The sequence below is a fragment of the Oryzias melastigma genome, linkage group LG23 (assembly GCF_002922805.2).
Source record: "Oryzias melastigma strain HK-1 linkage group LG23, ASM292280v2, whole genome shotgun sequence".
NCBI lineage: Eukaryota > Metazoa > Chordata > Actinopteri > Beloniformes > Adrianichthyidae > Oryzias > Oryzias melastigma.
Window position 1 is genome coordinate 19,238,212 of NC_050534.1, and position 16,780 is coordinate 19,254,991.

At 41.2% G+C, this 16,780-nt stretch overlaps 2 protein-coding genes across 2 annotated transcripts in view; one reads left to right on the forward strand and one right to left on the reverse strand.

The window, feature by feature from the left end:
* The first annotated feature begins 379 nt into the window (after window positions 1-379).
* eri1 (exoribonuclease 1) lies at window positions 380-6,187 on the forward strand. The gene is made up of 7 exons (XM_024286792.2): window positions 380-810; window positions 2,560-2,741; window positions 2,818-3,034; window positions 3,101-3,184; window positions 3,259-3,368; window positions 3,437-3,551; window positions 5,406-6,187. Exons 1-7 carry the CDS (start codon window positions 736-738, stop codon window positions 5,646-5,648), a joined length of 1,026 nt encoding a protein of 341 aa, XP_024142560.1. The 5' UTR covers window positions 380-735; the 3' UTR covers window positions 5,649-6,187.
* Window positions 6,188-6,193: 6 nt separating this feature from the next.
* lamb1b (laminin, beta 1b) overlaps window positions 6,194-16,780 on the reverse strand; it is a 33,493-nt gene continuing 22,906 nt past the window's right edge. Inside the window, exons 22-33 of the mRNA XM_024286781.2 lie at window positions 16,545-16,762; window positions 15,289-15,385; window positions 11,224-11,593; window positions 10,149-10,333; window positions 8,624-8,865; window positions 8,355-8,555; window positions 8,147-8,291; window positions 7,877-8,084; window positions 7,673-7,814; window positions 7,429-7,605; window positions 7,195-7,354; window positions 6,194-6,586 (exon numbers count right to left, since the gene is read on the reverse strand). Coding sequence (XP_024142549.1) covers window positions 6,450-6,586; window positions 7,195-7,354; window positions 7,429-7,605; window positions 7,673-7,814; window positions 7,877-8,084; window positions 8,147-8,291; window positions 8,355-8,555; window positions 8,624-8,865; window positions 10,149-10,333; window positions 11,224-11,593; window positions 15,289-15,385; window positions 16,545-16,762 — 2,282 coding nt within the window. The 3' untranslated portion in view covers window positions 6,194-6,449. The remainder of the gene's footprint in view (window positions 6,587-7,194; window positions 7,355-7,428; window positions 7,606-7,672; window positions 7,815-7,876; window positions 8,085-8,146; window positions 8,292-8,354; window positions 8,556-8,623; window positions 8,866-10,148; window positions 10,334-11,223; window positions 11,594-15,288; window positions 15,386-16,544; window positions 16,763-16,780) is intronic.

Consider the following 16,780-nt stretch of genomic DNA (forward strand, 5'->3'; position numbering starts at 1 on the left):
CCTGTTGAACAACCCGGTCAAAAACTCCACTGCCATCTCTCCTAGACACTTCCATACCTCCACAGGTATATCATCAGGACCAAGAGCCTTTCCACTCTTCATCCTCTTCAAAGCCCCTCTCACTTCACCTTTACTAATCTTTCTTACTTCCTGCTCCACAACCGTCACCTCTTCTACTCTTTGTTCTCTCTCATTCTCTTCATTCATCAACTCTTCAAAGTATTCTTTCCATCTTTCCATTACACCACTGACACCTGTCACCACATTACCATTCCTATCCTTGATCACCCTAACCTGCTGCATGTCCTTTCCGTCTCGATCTCTCTGCCTAAAATAAAAATAAAATCTGTTCTTCTTCCGCTACGCCAGGGGGCGACAACGAGCTCAGTTTCTGCTTTTGGCGCAAAGCGGAAGTGGTCATAAGTGTTTGTTGTGTGTATCGAAGAAGAAGTTTGATATCGCGGCGGAGATTTTAAAACTGAGTTCGTCTTGTAGCTTTGAAATTACAGAATTTTGCTCTTCTTTTTTGAAATAAACAGCGTTCAAAAAAAGTTACTGATTTAAATCAGTTCCTTCTGACGTCGAAAAGGTTGAAGCGAGAGCGGACTCACTCCTTAGCTAATGTTAGCATGTCCGGCTAGTCGAAGCTATTTTTGTGTCTTCCTTCCACGATTTTTTTTTTTGTCTTTTTGATGTTTTGTTATTTTAGATAAACGTTGATTTTTTTTTGTGTAAATGGAGGAACAAAAGGAGAACATTCACACGAAAGACCTCAACGTGCAAATGTCGAAGGCAAAGGAAGACGAGAAGGTCGGTGAGAGGAGTCTGGCAAAGGCTTTGTTTACTTTACAGACACAAATAAACATAAAACATGACAAAGCAGTTTTATTAGAACACCAATATTAAAGGTTAAAATACTCCTACTATAGCAATATTAGAATGGAAAAACATTTAAAATATATCTGGGTCTGTACGCGTGTGTTAGCATAACACAATGACAAAAAGTTTAGCATTTATGAATATATTTTCTATATATAAACTATAAGCAGGAAAAGTGTGATTTTAATAGAAATTACAGACAAATATACATTCATTAAAGGTCAGTAAATCTCTAATTATTAAACGACTCTGAAGTTAGCTTTCACTGTATTTTTTACACTTTTACCACCTTAGAACAGGTCCTGTTTAAAAACTGCTGCACCTAGACCGCTCCAACCTGGATTCAATTATACTTTAGGTAGTTAACGAATACATTAAGCAGAGTTTCTAATTTGTGAAACCTTTATTTGATTTGTGAAATGAGGATTATTTGTGGAATTAATTTAGATGTAAAATTATTGTATAGTAGTGCTGCCACAAACGACTATTTTAAGAGTTGACTAATCACTGATTATTTTTTTCGATTAGTCGACTAATTGGATCATCTGAAAACTGGATGCTAAGCACACATCTTAATAATCATTAGGTTTAAACTTACTAAAAACTAGATATACAGCATAGTAGTATAAGTACTTGTATAAATTTGACAAAATATTTTTTTTATGGAGAGTAAATTATTAAAAGTTATTTAAGGTTTAAATTGATTTATTCTGGAATAATATTCCTGCGTGTTTATTATTCACATTTATGTTAAAAAGTTACAGTTATTAAGTTTTAAAAACTGGCGTTCTGCTAGCTTTTTGTTCTGTTTTGGCATTTATTAACTTAAGATTTTTTCTTTTTGGCTGCTTTGGAGTTTAGCTAATATTTCAGCTACATGCTAGCTGTTTTGGCAAGTTTAGGTTCCTGTTTTAGTTTTTTAGTCTATTTTGGAGATTAGCTAATATTTCAGTTACACGCTAGCTATTTTGGCTAACCTAACCAGCGCTAGCATCTTCAGCAGCCAACTTCAGCTTACAGCATTCACACAAGCATTATTGCAGTTAATGCAATATCATAATTATGTTTCAAAAGTTACGGTTTTAACATTTAAAATAATGTATTTTAGAGTGTTCAATAAATGTTTATCCTGTTTGGTCTGCGACCTAAGTAGTATTTTGGATTTTGGCCCTTGTGCGATTCATTTTGACACCCCTGCTGTTAGCTGAATTTGGCTGCTGATAGCTGAGATGCTGAAATTGATAGCTAAAAACACTGAAGCTGGTAACTGAAATTGCTGAAGCTGATAGCCATCTAAACTATTAGTTTAACACCAAATTAGTCTAAAAAATGAAAAAAGCCTGAGTTAGCCAAAACAGCTAGCATGAGGCTGAAATATTAGCTAAACTCCAAAATAGCTTAAAAAACGGTAATAAATGCAAAAGTAGTGAAAAAAAAGTTAGCAGAAGGCCATTATAACTTTTAACTTTAATACACTCTGACTCCAGGTATTATAAAGTTATCGCTAATTGACTATTAATTTATTCGTCGACTATTTTAATCGTCGATTAGTTGTTGATTAGTCAACTAATTGTGGCAGCCCTAATATACACAAAATACACAATAATATTTGAAAATGTTGTTCTATATAAATGAATTTTTTTGTTACCAGAGCTCTAGTTTGTCACGTTTTCTTCTCAGGAGAAAGCCGGCACCAAAAAGAGTCCTGACGGAGAGTCTGATCCTCCAGAGTCGCCCTCACAGCCCAACGGTGACTTCAGCCATCCGGTCTACAAAGAGATCGCTTTGGCAAACGGACACATCAACCGCATGTCCAAGAGGGAGCTGCAGGTCAAACTGGCCGAGCTGAAGCTGGACACCAGGTGGAGAATCACTCATTGTGTCTGTTTCAAACTGAAGCACAAGGTTTGTTTCTATAAATAAAAATGTTGTGTGAAGAGGCGTGAAGGACGTGATGAAGAAGAGGCTGAAGAGCCACTACAGGAAGCAGAAGCTGATGACGTCGGCAGCAGAGGGAGGCCCCACCGACACCTACTACGACTACATCTGTGTGGTGGACTTTGAGGCGACGTGTGAGGAGGATAATCCCTCAGACTTCCTCCATGAAATCATCGAGTTCCCCATGGTTCTCATCAACACTCACACCCTGCAGATCGTAAGTCTCTCTCAGTCCATGGTTTCATTTTCCAGCAGAGATTTCTGACTCCTGGTTCTGTTCCAGGTGGACTCGTTTCAGTCGTACGTGAAACCAGAGTTGAACCCCAAACTCTCCGACTTCTGCGTCACGTTAACGGGAATCACTCAGGTTAGAAAGGAATCTCCTTCTTTGGAGTCGTCCTCTTGAGTCGTTCACTGGAGCTGTTTGTTGATCGTGTGTAGAAAATGGTGGACGAAGCCGATCCGTTCCCTGACGTCCTGCAGCGGGTCGTGACTTGGCTTCAGGAGAGAGATCTGGGGACCAAACACAAATACGCCATTCTGACAGACGGGTGCGTTCAGGTCGGCGCCGCCGCATTTCTTCCCGTTTCCCCTCAGTGATGTGAGACTCGTCCTGCAGGTCCTGGGACATGAGCAAGTTCCTCAACATCCAGTGTCGGGTCAGCCGCATCCGGTATCCTCAGTTTGCAAAGAAGTGGATAAACATCAGGAAATCCTACGGCAACTTCTACAAGGTACAGAGTTTATGAACGGCCTCCTTTACATTTGAAGCTAAACTGATGCTCTGGAAGGGGATTACATAAAAACATTAAAATCTGTTTGTTTTAAAGAATTTTTTTGTGTTTTATTGAAATATTTTTTGCTTTTTTTCCGTGTTTTTTTTTTTTTCAAGATACTTTATTTGTTTTGATTTGATTACACAAGTTTCATGAAAAACATATTCAAAAAAAATCTAAAAGACGATCTTTAAAAAAAAATAATGTTATTAAAAATATATATTATTTGGGAAAATCCAACTGGGGTTGAAAAGAGACGAGTAGACATCTCCAAAGTTCATTACTTCGACAACTGTTTACTGGGATGGAGGATGTAGTGCAGCTCCCGTCTGTATCTACATATTTTTTTTAATTTTATAAAATGTAAAACGCTTCCATATGACGCTACACAAGAGTTTTTATTTTGACAAAGATAGTGAGCCATTTTCTGTGCTGGAACGTTCATTTCCTCTCAAAAAGGAAAACTTTAAGACAATATCTGTCCAGCAGGAGGCGACAAAATCTAGAGGAGACCCTAAAGCTGCTCTTTTATTTATTTAAGCTGCATATTCACAAACTTTGTGCCCTAAAAGAATCATATTTTTATGTCGGACTGATTTCATGTTCAGAGGGAAGTAAAAAGTGATTTTGGTGTAATTATTTACTTCATAATTATTTATTCTTTAGTTTGATGATTGTTACCTTTCTTGAAGGAATTCAGTTAAACTGAATGGATGGATAACATTTTTATGAATCCTAAAGGGAAATTCAATAGTTTTTGGATTTCACATTTTACATTGTGTAATTATACTTTAATAATAAATATACTTTTAAATGACAAAACCTTTGGGAAAGCATTTAAAAAATCCTGTTTTGCGTTCGAGCTGTTGTCCTCTGATCTGTAGGTATTTAAATGAGCAAACATCTTAAAATGCTGCAGGCGGATTCTACAATGAGCCTTTTGGAAGAGATGTTAATAACTGGGGTAAATGTCGGCGATATTTCCACATTAATTTATTTTACAGGAATTGTAATTAAAAAATTGACATTTTTATGCTACAATTTTAATATAAATTAATTAATTTTGAGGATTTTTTTTGTACCTATTTAATCTTCAAAAATAGAGCTGTCTTATCTTGTATTTATCTTGTTTCCTTTATTGTTTTTTTTATCTGTTGTTATTGTGAAGTGACCTTGATAGCCTTTAAGGGAGCTTTTAAATAAAATGTATTATTGTTAAAAATAGATTTTTAGGATATAAAAGTGTAAAACCTGCAGTGTTTGGTCACTCTAAGGTGGGTTTTAAAGCTCCATCCTCTTGGGTGTGAACCAATCCTGGTCTGTGCATCACTTACTTTATTTTTAGTTAATTTATTATCTGATTCTAAAGGAAAAGGACCAAACACGGTCAAGACACTTATATATGTCTTACCGGCATCTACTTCTTTATTTCTTAAAGACCCACTTTGATAAAAATATTGTTTTTTTTTTTTAACATCTTCTTGTGGCTTTTTCTGATAATTGAGAACAAATATACAGAAAATTAAGATCAAAACTCAATTTCTGAGTATTTTTTTATTCAAATTGTTGTGAATTGGGATAAAAAAAATGCAGTTTAAAAAAGTATGATGTAGAAAATATGCTGGGCGGGGCCTCAAACTCCTGGCTCCGCCCCATTCCGATGCATCCACTTGTAGTCAGATACTTGAACGTCTTTGTTTTCCTGGTCTGAGCTGGAACCTAAACTGAGAGGGTGTAAACAGAGAGCTCTCAGCAACAGGGAAGCAAAAGCATGTAGTTCTGACGCCGATTCTTTGGTTCCTCTCGCCGCAGCTGCCGCGCTCGCAGACGAAGCTGAGCACCATGCTGGAGAAGCTGGGCATGAAGTACGAGGGCCGCCCTCACTGCGGCCTGGACGACTCGCGCAACATCGCCCGCATCGCCGTGCGCATGCTGCAGGACGGGTGTCAGCTGCGCGTCAACGAGCGCATGCACGCTGGCCAGCTGCTGTCCGTGCCCAGCTCGGCGCCGGTGGAAGGAGCCCCCCCACCCCACAACCCCGGCAGCAGAAACTAGAATCACGGCGGGGTAGCGGTCCACCCGCGGCGGAGAGAGCACTTTACCGGGAGCCCAAAGCGCCGTGACCTCCGGAGTTCAGACGGAGCCGGTTTAAGAGGTTCAGCAGCGTCCTCCTGCCTTATGAAGCTGCATCTTCTGTCCGGAAAACGCTGCTTCACTCAAACATATCAGTGTTCTGATCTCACATGAACGCTCGGATGCTGCTCTCCATCGAGTTTCTGAGAAAATGAAAATAATGTGGATTTAAGCTTCAGAAATGAGGCAACACTGGAGAAAATGAATCATTAGACCTTAAATGGGAACATCTTTAAAAATCACTTTCTAACAGAAACACATTAAAGATGCGTCAAAGATTATCTGATTTTTTTCAGTCGATAGGAAATCTTTGCAGAGTCGATTTGTCGCCGTTCTTTCAGAAATTTCGCCATTTAAAGCAGCAGAGAATCTTCATGGTGCGTTCAGTGACTTAAATAAAAACGAATTTTCATTATTTCTGCTTAACGCAGACGTTTTTATTCAAGTGTAAAAAAAAAAAAGAGAAGTTTGTGACAAAAATGTTTATTTAAAATAAATCTACTTTCAGTCCAGATGCTTCTTTTCTTATAAAACACTAATATCACCAATAAAATCCATATCTGGAAATATTAAATACACATTTTCAGTCATAAAATGGGCTAAAAAGAGTTTAAAGGTCACATTGGTTTCTTCTGGGGGAAAATCCTGTTTGGATTTGAAAGCTCGTTTCTGTTCAGTTTAAATCCACAGGAGAGGCGGCGACGGCGGCGGCATGGCGTTCCCTCACAGGCAGGTGCTGTACAGCGTCACCTTCTGGCTGATTTCATCCAGGATGCGGCGAGCCGTTTGCTCCATCTGTTCCAGCTCTGCGGTTTTCTCCTCCAGGATTCGCTGGTTGGCCTCGTAGGAGATTTCCAACTCTGAACACAAGAAGATTGATCAGGTTTTGTTTACAAGATTAAAAAAATAGTATTACATTTTTTAAAATGTATTTAAAAGTAGAGGTGGGACAAAATATCCGTATGGTAAACAGTAGCAATATTTTAACTTTTAAACGATTCCCTCTTTCCCTTAATTAGTTTATAAATTAATACCAAAGATGTCCACCAGGGGGCACTGCTCAAAAGCATGACAGTGTAGGTTTGGTACTGAAACCACCTCATCAATTTTTATCAGACTTTTTAGCATTAAGTTCTTAAGGATTTTAACGGTGCCAGCGTAGCGGCTCTGCAACCGCGGGGTGGGAGGGGCTCCTCACGCGCTCGCATCCCTCCGCTGACGCGTGACAGCTAGTGGGAAATCCTTCAAAAATCTGTGTGCACTTTGGAAACTTAAGCAATCTTGGTATCAAAACGTTTTAAGACATTCCAGCTTGTACTTTTGGTATGCATCTATTTAACAATTTAAAAAATTGTACACAATTTATGAGCTTTTTTTGTTTGTTTTTATACAGCGCCATAGAAATCAGAAATTCTTCATATTTGTTGTGTACTTTGAAACCTACACAATATGGGGAGAAGCTGCTCACCTCCCAGCCTCTGCAGCTTGCTGCTGCTCTGCTCCAGCAGCTCTCGAGCTTCCCGCTGCAGCTCATCCGCTCTCCTCCTGGCCTGCAGCACCGCCTCCCCTCTGTCCTCCACCTGTTCCTTCACCTCTTCAAATTGGTCTTTCACCTCTTCTTCAAACTTCTGTAAGCGTAGAAATGGCAAGAGTGTTATCGCTTCAAAGTGTTGTCGGTGGAGTCATAGGGAGAAACTCTAACCCGCTCTGCAAGCTCCGCCTCCTCCTTGGCCCACTGGGTCTTCTGCTCGGCGTCGTCCACCAACCTGCTCATCTCTAGGCCGTTCTGCCGGAGCAGGCCCACCTCCCTCTCCAGCTGCAGCAGGCGGCGGGTGGTGTTGCTGAGCTGCAGCTCGGACTCGGCGGTCTCCTGCTCCACCTGTTTACGGGGATGTGGACGTCAGCGTCCCGTTTGCGGCGGCGTAAAAGCCTTGCGCTGCACTCACCGTGTCCAGCAGGTCCAACGTGCCTTTGGTGTTGTCCCGAGCCAGCAGGATGGCGTCCTTGGCGGTGTTCTGAGCGCGCTCCGTCTCCTCCAGAGCCTCCTTCACCTCCTCGGCTTCCTTCTTCATGTCTGAAGTGTTCTCACTGATGAGCAGAAACCGTTTTGGTTCTTCTGCGACTTTGTTTTACCTGCCACCTGGTGTTACCTGGCCTCCTTGGCGCGCCTCAGGAGCGCCTCGGCCATCCGGATGTCCTCGGCGCTCTGACGGAGGATGGCGTCCACGCTGGTCAGGGCGCCGACCCTCTCCCGGATCTCCATCGTCAGCTCCTGCAGCTTCTCCGCGGAGGCCGGCATCTCCAGAGCCAGAACCTCGTTGGCGACCGCCTCGATCACGGACGCGTCCGCCTTCTCGTCTGCATCAACAGAAGTGTTGGTGTTCTGCAGGAGACCGTGGAGGCGCCTGTGATGCACTCACTGGTCAGCAGGTCCCGGATCTCCGTGATCAGGCTGCGGAGCTGCTGGTTGCTCCGCTCCACCCTCTCTTTGCTGTGGTTCGAGTTCTTCTGCGCCTCCACCGCCCGCTCCTTGGCCTCTTTGGCGCGGATGTTGGCCTCCCACACCTAAAGGCGACACCCCTGAGACGTGGCTCCACATCCAGCTGAGGGAGGTTGGGGTCCACCTACCATCCTGGAGAGCTCGTCCACCTCCTGCATCGCCGCTCGGATCTGCTGCTCCAGCTTCTCGGCTGACGTCAGAGCACTTTGGGAGGTGGAGAGGAGGCCGCCGCACCCTTCTCCTCCACAGCGGGGCTGTCCGTCATCCCCGCTGCAGCCCAGCCCGCCGCAGGAGGAGCATCCCAGATCCTCATCCGCACCACCACAAATCTACACAAACGCCAAAATATCAGAACAAACCTTAAAATGTTCCAACGAGAACAAAGAAGACTGTTTACTTTCTCGCTGAGTCGAGTTAGGTTAAACTTATCCAGCTCTTGGGAGAGATTCTCCAGCTTCCGATTGTTTCTTTGGTGCTTCCTGTCAAATTCTTTCTGACTCCTGCTAAGTTTGTCCTCAGCAGTTTTCCGTAGCACAGTGGACTCCTGCACGGTGCTTCCAGGGTAGCTGGTGGAGGCCTTGGAGCGCCACTCCGCCGCGGTCGACTCCATGTGTGCAGCAGAGATGGTGCTCATCGCGCCTGGAAGATCCATTCAGGACAGGTGAGAAGATCAGATGTTCACGGACAGGAGAAACTAAGAATGGTTTAAAAATGTTTTAACTTCTAATATGATCAAACTTCTTCATTTTTTTAAAATAGAAAAATGTAATAAAATAATGCATAAAAATGAATAAAAATAAAAAAAACAAAAAAATTAAAATGGTAAAAACAAAATAAACAAAAAATAAATTAAACTAAATAAATAACAAATAAAAAAACATCAAACAAAATAAATACATTAAAAAATAAATACAAATAATGAATCTCAAATAAAACTAAATAAATAAAAAAACTAAAATAACAACTCAAAATGAATAAATACAAATCTAAAAATAAAAAAAATATATATGTATTAAAAATCAAAATATAAAAAAATAGGGCAAAATGAATACATTAGAAAATAAAGAAATAAAAATAAATAAAAAATGATTCAATAATGGCTGAAGATTAAATTTAAAAAATACCCTGGACATCTCAGGATAACTTTTCACATCTGATATTAGATTTATATCTATTACTAAAAAAATATTTTGGAAGAAATTAAACAGAAATTTGAATAGAAAAAAAATGTAAAGGCCTGGAAACACATCTATATTTATCTAAAATAATAACTCAATATTGCTAAAAATAGTAAAATTTATATACATCATCTCCAATCAATTGCAATATTCAACGGCCACTTTATTGGGTATATACCTGTCCAGCTGCTAGTCAACGCAAATATCTCATCAGTGCGACATGGCAGCAACTCAATTTATTTATTTATAGATTTCCGCCAGCAAGTGAAGCCAATTAAAAGGCAAATTCTCTCACAAAAATCACAAATTCTTCATATAAATATACTAAATTAAAATAGTAAAACTGAAAGGTGCATTAAAAAGACGAGATCTGTCTGTAATTGAGTACTAGCACTTCCTGGGTCTCCAAACTACACTTCCCATCAGCCCCTGCTGTCTCCCAGAAGCCCCATAGCCGTTTTTCATCTGCAATCACTTCCAGCAGTATTTAATCAGAGCACAGAGAGAAGTCTTGACTGTGCCACTCCGCCTGCATCACTGAGCGTTCTCATCCTGACCTGATCTTCTGTTGTCCTCCACTCTGACTGTTTGCCGCCTGCCCTGACCCTCGCCTGGACCGTGACCACCTTATTGTTCTCTGATGCCCTCATGCTCGTGTTTGACCTCTGCCTGCCGGACCTCGATTTAGCTTTGTGGACTAAGAACAGGAAATTGAGGCTACAAGTCAACTCAGTCGACTCCCACCTTGGATGTTGGCGTTCTTGATGTTGTGCACGAGCTGCCTCAGCTCCTGAACGTTCGCCTCCAGCTGGTTGGCCTCGTCGGTCAGAGCGTTCAAGTTTGCCTCCGTCATGTTTGCATCGTCTCGGATAAAAGTCAAAGTCTCTTCGGTGGAATTCATCACTCCGCTTAGATGGGACAGCAGTCCACTAAGAACAAACACAAAGATGAGAGTTTGTTTATTCAAACCTCTCACAAGTCAGCTTCTTCAAAATATTCTCACTCCCAACCTGTCACATATTAACGTTTGGCTAAGAACCCCTCCGCGTCAAAAATTTACGTTTTGGATACCTCTAACTCATTGTTTTTTGATGTGCTGGCTCCATCCATCCATCTTCTTCTGCTCATCTTGGTTGCGGGGGCAACGGTCTAAGCAAAGATGATCAGACTCCTCTGGGGGGACCCCGAGGCGATCCCAGGCCAACGCTTGTAGTCGGGATCTCGTTCTTGCGGTCATGACCCAGAGCTCATGACCATTGACCGGTAAATTAAGCTTTACTTTCTGGCTATGCTCTCTTTTCATCACAACGAACGGCTGCAGCAGGCAGACGCCGCTCCAATCTACCTGTCAATCTCACGCTCCGATGTTCCCTCATTCATGAACAAGACCCCAAGATATTTAAACTCCTCCACCTGAAGTAGGATAACTCCACCCACCCAGAGAGAAAACAACCCTTCTCCAGCTTACCTGCTAGCTGGTCCCCAACGGGTCCCCAACCTCCGGACCGTGCACAAGGCGGAGCTCACCAGTACCCTAACCCAGTACTGGTTTGTGTCTGATAATGGTTCAGGTCTGGTACCACATCCAGTACCGTGTCCGGTGCCAGGTTAGGGCTAGGGTACCAGTACTGGATTAGGGTACCGTCGAGGACCAGTCTGTGTACTGAGGGTTGTGGACCCTTGATTTTATTAACCGCTAGCATGTCACAAAACGATGAGTTGGGGACACCCAAACATCAAAAAGGGACTCGGACGAGTCCTTAGCCAAACGTCTGTATGTGACGACTTGAGAGTGAGAATGTGTTGGCTTCCTACATACATGATCTCATGGGAATCCTCAGTAATCGCCTCCATCTTCGCTGAAGCAGTTTTGTTCTCCAGTATTTCTCGGACCGCCTTGGCGTTCCTCTCCAGGCTGCCGATCAGTTCCTTGTACGGTGCCGTGACCCTGATGCTGTGGAGCTCCGTCACTTGGGCTTGGAGGCGGCGGGTTTGATTGGTCAGCTCCGAAACAACATTGTCCCACACGGAGAAGCAGCGGTGGCAGGGCTCGCAGGCCGGAAACTCCCCCCAGTAGCCCCGGGCGCACTGGTCGCAGCGCGGGCCGGACGCGCTCTCCACGCAGGTGCAGTGTCCGGTGGCGCGGTCACACTGGCCGCTGGAGATCCCACGGCTGTCACAGTCACAAGCTGAGAAACGGGTGAAGAGATTTAAAACTTTATAAACCAAATCCTCTCCTTAAATAGCAACCAAAGAACAAAAAGTTCATGATAAGTGATATCATATTTTACATGAGTGCTTTTCCCATTTGGTACAGGTTACTTAGATACTTACAGTTGTATCATTTCACAGTCATAGTAACAAAACAAAGTTTAGCAACATTTCATATGTGGACATCAATGTTTCTAGAGGACTCGTACAAACTTGAATGACTTGTTCTTTAAAATTTTAACTGTTAGTTTTTTCTAAATTTCGTGGATTATATCGAACTAGTTCTTTAATGTTGTTGGTTGGCAGCCTTGTATCTTTTCTCAGTTCCAGAATTGTGACATGGATTTAGTAAATATAACAAAATCAAAGGGTATCTGTATTTAAATCCCTCTCTAATGAAAATTGTTTTTTTTTGTGTGTTTTTAACACATTTTTGTAACAATTTACTCATAATAGAGAATAATACTAAATAAGAATTTACGCTAAAAACGTAATTTTTGAGTATTTCTTAATTCAAGTCACGTTGGATTAGAAAACTGGATGCTCGAAAAAGCTCAGGCTAATGACAGAGTTCATGAAATGGGCAGGGCCAAAGTATCCTTCCACACTGGGTGCACCCTGGCCTGCTTAGACTTGCTAGAAATGATGAGCGTTCAACACTTGGTGTACGTATCAATCCGTGTATTGATACCAAGCGAAGTACTGATACTAGCGTGATGAGAAAATACTTATGTCAAAGTTTATTACTGCCTGTTTTTATGCATACATACAGTGGGAATCAAACATTTTGGCACCCCAGGTAAAATGTTAGTTTATTGTGCAAAAAGAAGTCAAGAAAAACTTTATTTCCATCTTTTACCCTTGCAAAATAACAGAAACAATCTAATAGCATGTGCTATTAGATAGCCTCAAGGTTTTGGCGCCCTGCAGAGTTTGTAGAACGCATCGCCCCCTTTTGGAAAGCTGAAACCTGACAGTATCATGGATTGTTCACAATCATCTGCAAAGACAGGTGATTTCAATCTAAAAGACTGAATGCTAAGGGATGTTGTTGCTAAGGGTGACGCACAACTCCTCTGGTCACATGACTGACGGTTCAAATTTCACCCAATAACCAAAAATATCTGACACATACTTTGATTTTCTGATGTATTAGTTATTAATCAATGCTTTAATAAAGTAGGCAAAACCAAAGTTGGTGATGTTCGGGAATCTATATGTCGATACGTTGATATAGATATCAATGTATCATTAGTATATGAGTTTTTCACTATATCTTTAAAGACCCACTCCAATAAAAATTGTGTTTTTGGTGTTGTGAGGGGCCGTAAGATAGTAGGAGAGTGTGTAAACAAAAGGATGATGGGATGTGAAGGCAGGCTTACTCCATGCCAATAACTCAAATGTGAATTACTAATGAACTCCTGCCACTCTGCAGAAACTATGTCATAGAAAATGACGTATTTTGCCTAAAAATTGTCATAATCATAAAAAAGGCCTCCATAAATGCTTTAAAAATAACTTTCAAAGATGATTGGACGTATTGTGCGTCTATTTCAAAGTTTTCCATCTTCAATACAGAAATCCAGACATTGACGGTGACCCTGAAGGTTCTGCTGATCCCTTGAGTTTTGGGTCACAGCACCAAAAAAACAAACAAGCCCGCTTCCTTTCCTCCCTCGACTCAAAGAGGAGATCGTGAGTCAGGCAGAAGGAATGCTGGGAGCTTCCTCCAACAGCAACACTGCACTTATTGGTGCCGTAAAAACGTCCACTTAGAAACCGAGAGCAGCTAATAAGACCGAGGAACTGTCATGTAAACCTCCACAAAAGAAACCGATAACAAGAATGTCTCCCACTCAGTTCTCACTGGGCTGCAGAATCCCCACTAACATGTGTGGAGCTCCAACAGCTGGAGGGATTTAGGGGCACCGGGACCTCTGGGTGACGAAAACCGGGATGTTTGGAAGAACATCTGGTTCTCATGACTGCGGTATTAGGAGGTCATTCTCATATCCCCTCCCTGCTCGTTTTCTTTTTTTTTTTTTTTTTCTGTAGCTCCTCATCATCGAGGAGATCCGGCTACTGTGAGGCGCATTTTTCTGCAGCAGTTCGTTCGCTGTCAAAACAACTTTGGGGGATTTTAAAAAGCACAAATATTGCTTTAAATCAAGCAAAAAAATGTTCTTAAAAACAGCTAAAGCTTTTGCTTCAGAGGACACTGAGATCTGGGTTAGGGATTTGTTCAATTTCAGAATTTAAGTGGAAAACTGTTGCATCTTTAGTAAAAACAAGAAAGTTTGACTCATTGGGAGCAAATATTAAAAAAGGCGGAGCTACAGAGGTTTTCCCTGAAACACACAAAAATCCACAAAAACATGGAAAAAAACTTGAACTTAAAAGATGACAATCAAAAAGCTAAAATTGAAGTGATTTTAGAGTATATCATTAGTCTTACTTAAATTGTATTTTATATTTACCATGTTTTATTTGTTTGATTCACACCTATGTTTACATTTAAACTATGGAGCTGAAGTTTAAAGCTTTTTTCCGGTCTTTTTGTCGAAGCTTCACAGCCGTTGCAGCCAATTCAAAATCAAACTCAATTTTTAAAAGTTTTTTACAGTCACACCCCTTTTAATCAATTTTCAAAGTGTTCCCAATGGTCTTTTAAAAATAATTATGCCGTTTATTGCCAAAAAATGTTTAAAGCTGTCTTTTTCTTAGACATAGTTTCTGTAGAGCGACAGTATTTCATTAGAAATTCACCTCTGAGTTGTGGGCGGGTCTATTGGCGTGAAACAACCCCGCCCCCTTTCTCCTATTTTGTTGATGAGAGCTTGATTAATAATATAAAATACGATCTTTTGAAAATAACATTTTTTTTGTCTTCTACTTTTTTGCGATTTATTTAAATAAATACCCAGAAATCCAGTTTTAAGCTTCATTTTCTTTACACGTGTCCTCCATCATTAGAAAAGTTCCACTAGAACAGCGGTTTGCAACCTGAGGTTCCGGAGCCACATGTGGCTCTTCTATCCGTCTATTGTTGCTCTTCACCTTTAAGAACAATTATAACAATTTAAAAATATTAAATTAGTTAATCTATACTGCAAATTAGCATCAGGTTGTTGTCATAATGATAGAAAGGGACACGTCTGACTTTGTTTTCTTGCATTTTTAATAAGTAAAACTGCTGCAACAGGAAGATCTTATTTTGTATTTTATTTTGAAAGAAATTTGCTGTCAAAAATAAAGTAGTTAAAGTTGCTATTTAAAGCAAACATCACCATTATTGTAAATATCTGTAAGATGTATTGTATAAAGAAATGGCTTAATGGACACATAAACTTAAATAAGTGCATTTTCTATAAGTTTACGTGGGATTTGGCGGTCCTGGGTGGGTTTTGGTTTGTTAGAAATTGGACCAAATGACTACATGTTAAAAACACAATTTTCATAGGAGTGGGTCTTAAATATATGGCTTTAAGTGACCTCCTGCTTTTCTGTTGTGCATCTAACTCAACAAACTGTTTTAAATCAAGTGTATTAGCACATTAGGAGCAAATGCTTACATATTTCAGTGTAGATTTATACAGATTGTAGCAAAAGTGTTTAGGGAGAGATATGTCATTGATTGCTTGAGTGTTTATGGTGAATAACGGAGTCGTACCGTGACATTTGACCTTAGGATCCCCCCAGAAAAGCTCTCTGCACTCCCGACACGTCCTCCCACCGAAGCCCGGCTTGCAAACACACTGTCCCGTCGCCTACAACAACACAATCCAGGTCAGTTCGACAACATATCACACACCCATTGTGCAGCGAGCGGAAATTTCAGCGCAGACACAATGGAAGAGTTTTAGGCGCTCGCTGGTTTCTTCCTTCCTGGGGTGGACTGCAGCCAGGAAACCCTTCATTCAGCTGCTTTACATGATGTGCATGCCAGTGATGTAAAGCAGAGCTTCACTTCCAAACAGATGGGGTCCATATATCAAGAGGATTTTACAAACAAAGGGATGCTTTACAGCCCTGCTGTTTGGGAAAATATCCCAGCTATTCTCCAAACAGTGGAGGGAAAGCAGCACAGGCTGAACAAATATGGATATGAAAGTACATCAGCAGTTTCTTTTAGACTTTTTAGACTTTATTCAAAGTTGATGAGATTCTTGGTGTAAAAACTGGAATAAGATGTTGCATGGAAAAAGTATGGCAACTAACAAAATAAGCTTCAGGAAATCCTTGTTCTTGTTTTCTTCCACTTCCTGTTTGAAGCTGGTTTCAAAACAAAAAAGTAACTGGAGCCAGATCGGTTTAACAAGTAGCCTCTATGTACCTTGCTACACAATATTTACTTCAATGTTAATGAGACAACTTTACAACAAAGATAAACATACGGACAGTCTGGTTCCAAAACATTTTTCCAAATCTGTTGAACTTATTTTATCGACAACAAATGTGATTCATGCGTCAAATTCGTGTCCACCGCCTCTTTTCTGACGTTTGTTGATTGTCTAAAAATATGTTCATAAACGAAACTCACTGTCATCAAACTGATTAAACTTAATTTAAGGAGGTAAAAAGTAAAACGTGAATTCAATTAAAGAACCTTTTTATTATTGTCTTGGTGCAAATAAGAAAAATATAAAGTTCTGGAGGAAAACAATCCGATTTTCCTCCATGTTGGTTTTGGACTCTGTCCACTGATTACATCATCAATATGTCACAAAACTGAGTTCCTAATTGGTTGACGTGACACAAATATGATGCCAAAGTTAAGATATTAGAACTTTGGAAACATCTTGAAGTGGACAGCTGCTAACCACCATGCCTGAGGTTAAAGTGTGCCGCAGGACCTCTTAATTAACATTAAAACTGCACGAATCGTTGTGAATGTAGCTTAACATGCAGTCGCTGCCTAAGACCCACCTCGTCGCAGGAAGACCCGACAGAGTGGATGGGGTCACAGTCGCAGCGCTGGCAGCCCTTCCTGCTGCTGAGGCCCCACGTGTCCGGAGCGCAGCGGTCGCAGTTCTGACCCACCACGTTGGGCTGGCAGGGGCACTGGCCGCTGCGCCGGTCACACCGGCAGTCCTCACCGGATGAACACGCCTCGGGTATCGTCCCAAAGGGCGAACACATGCACTCTGTGCAAAAGGAGGGAT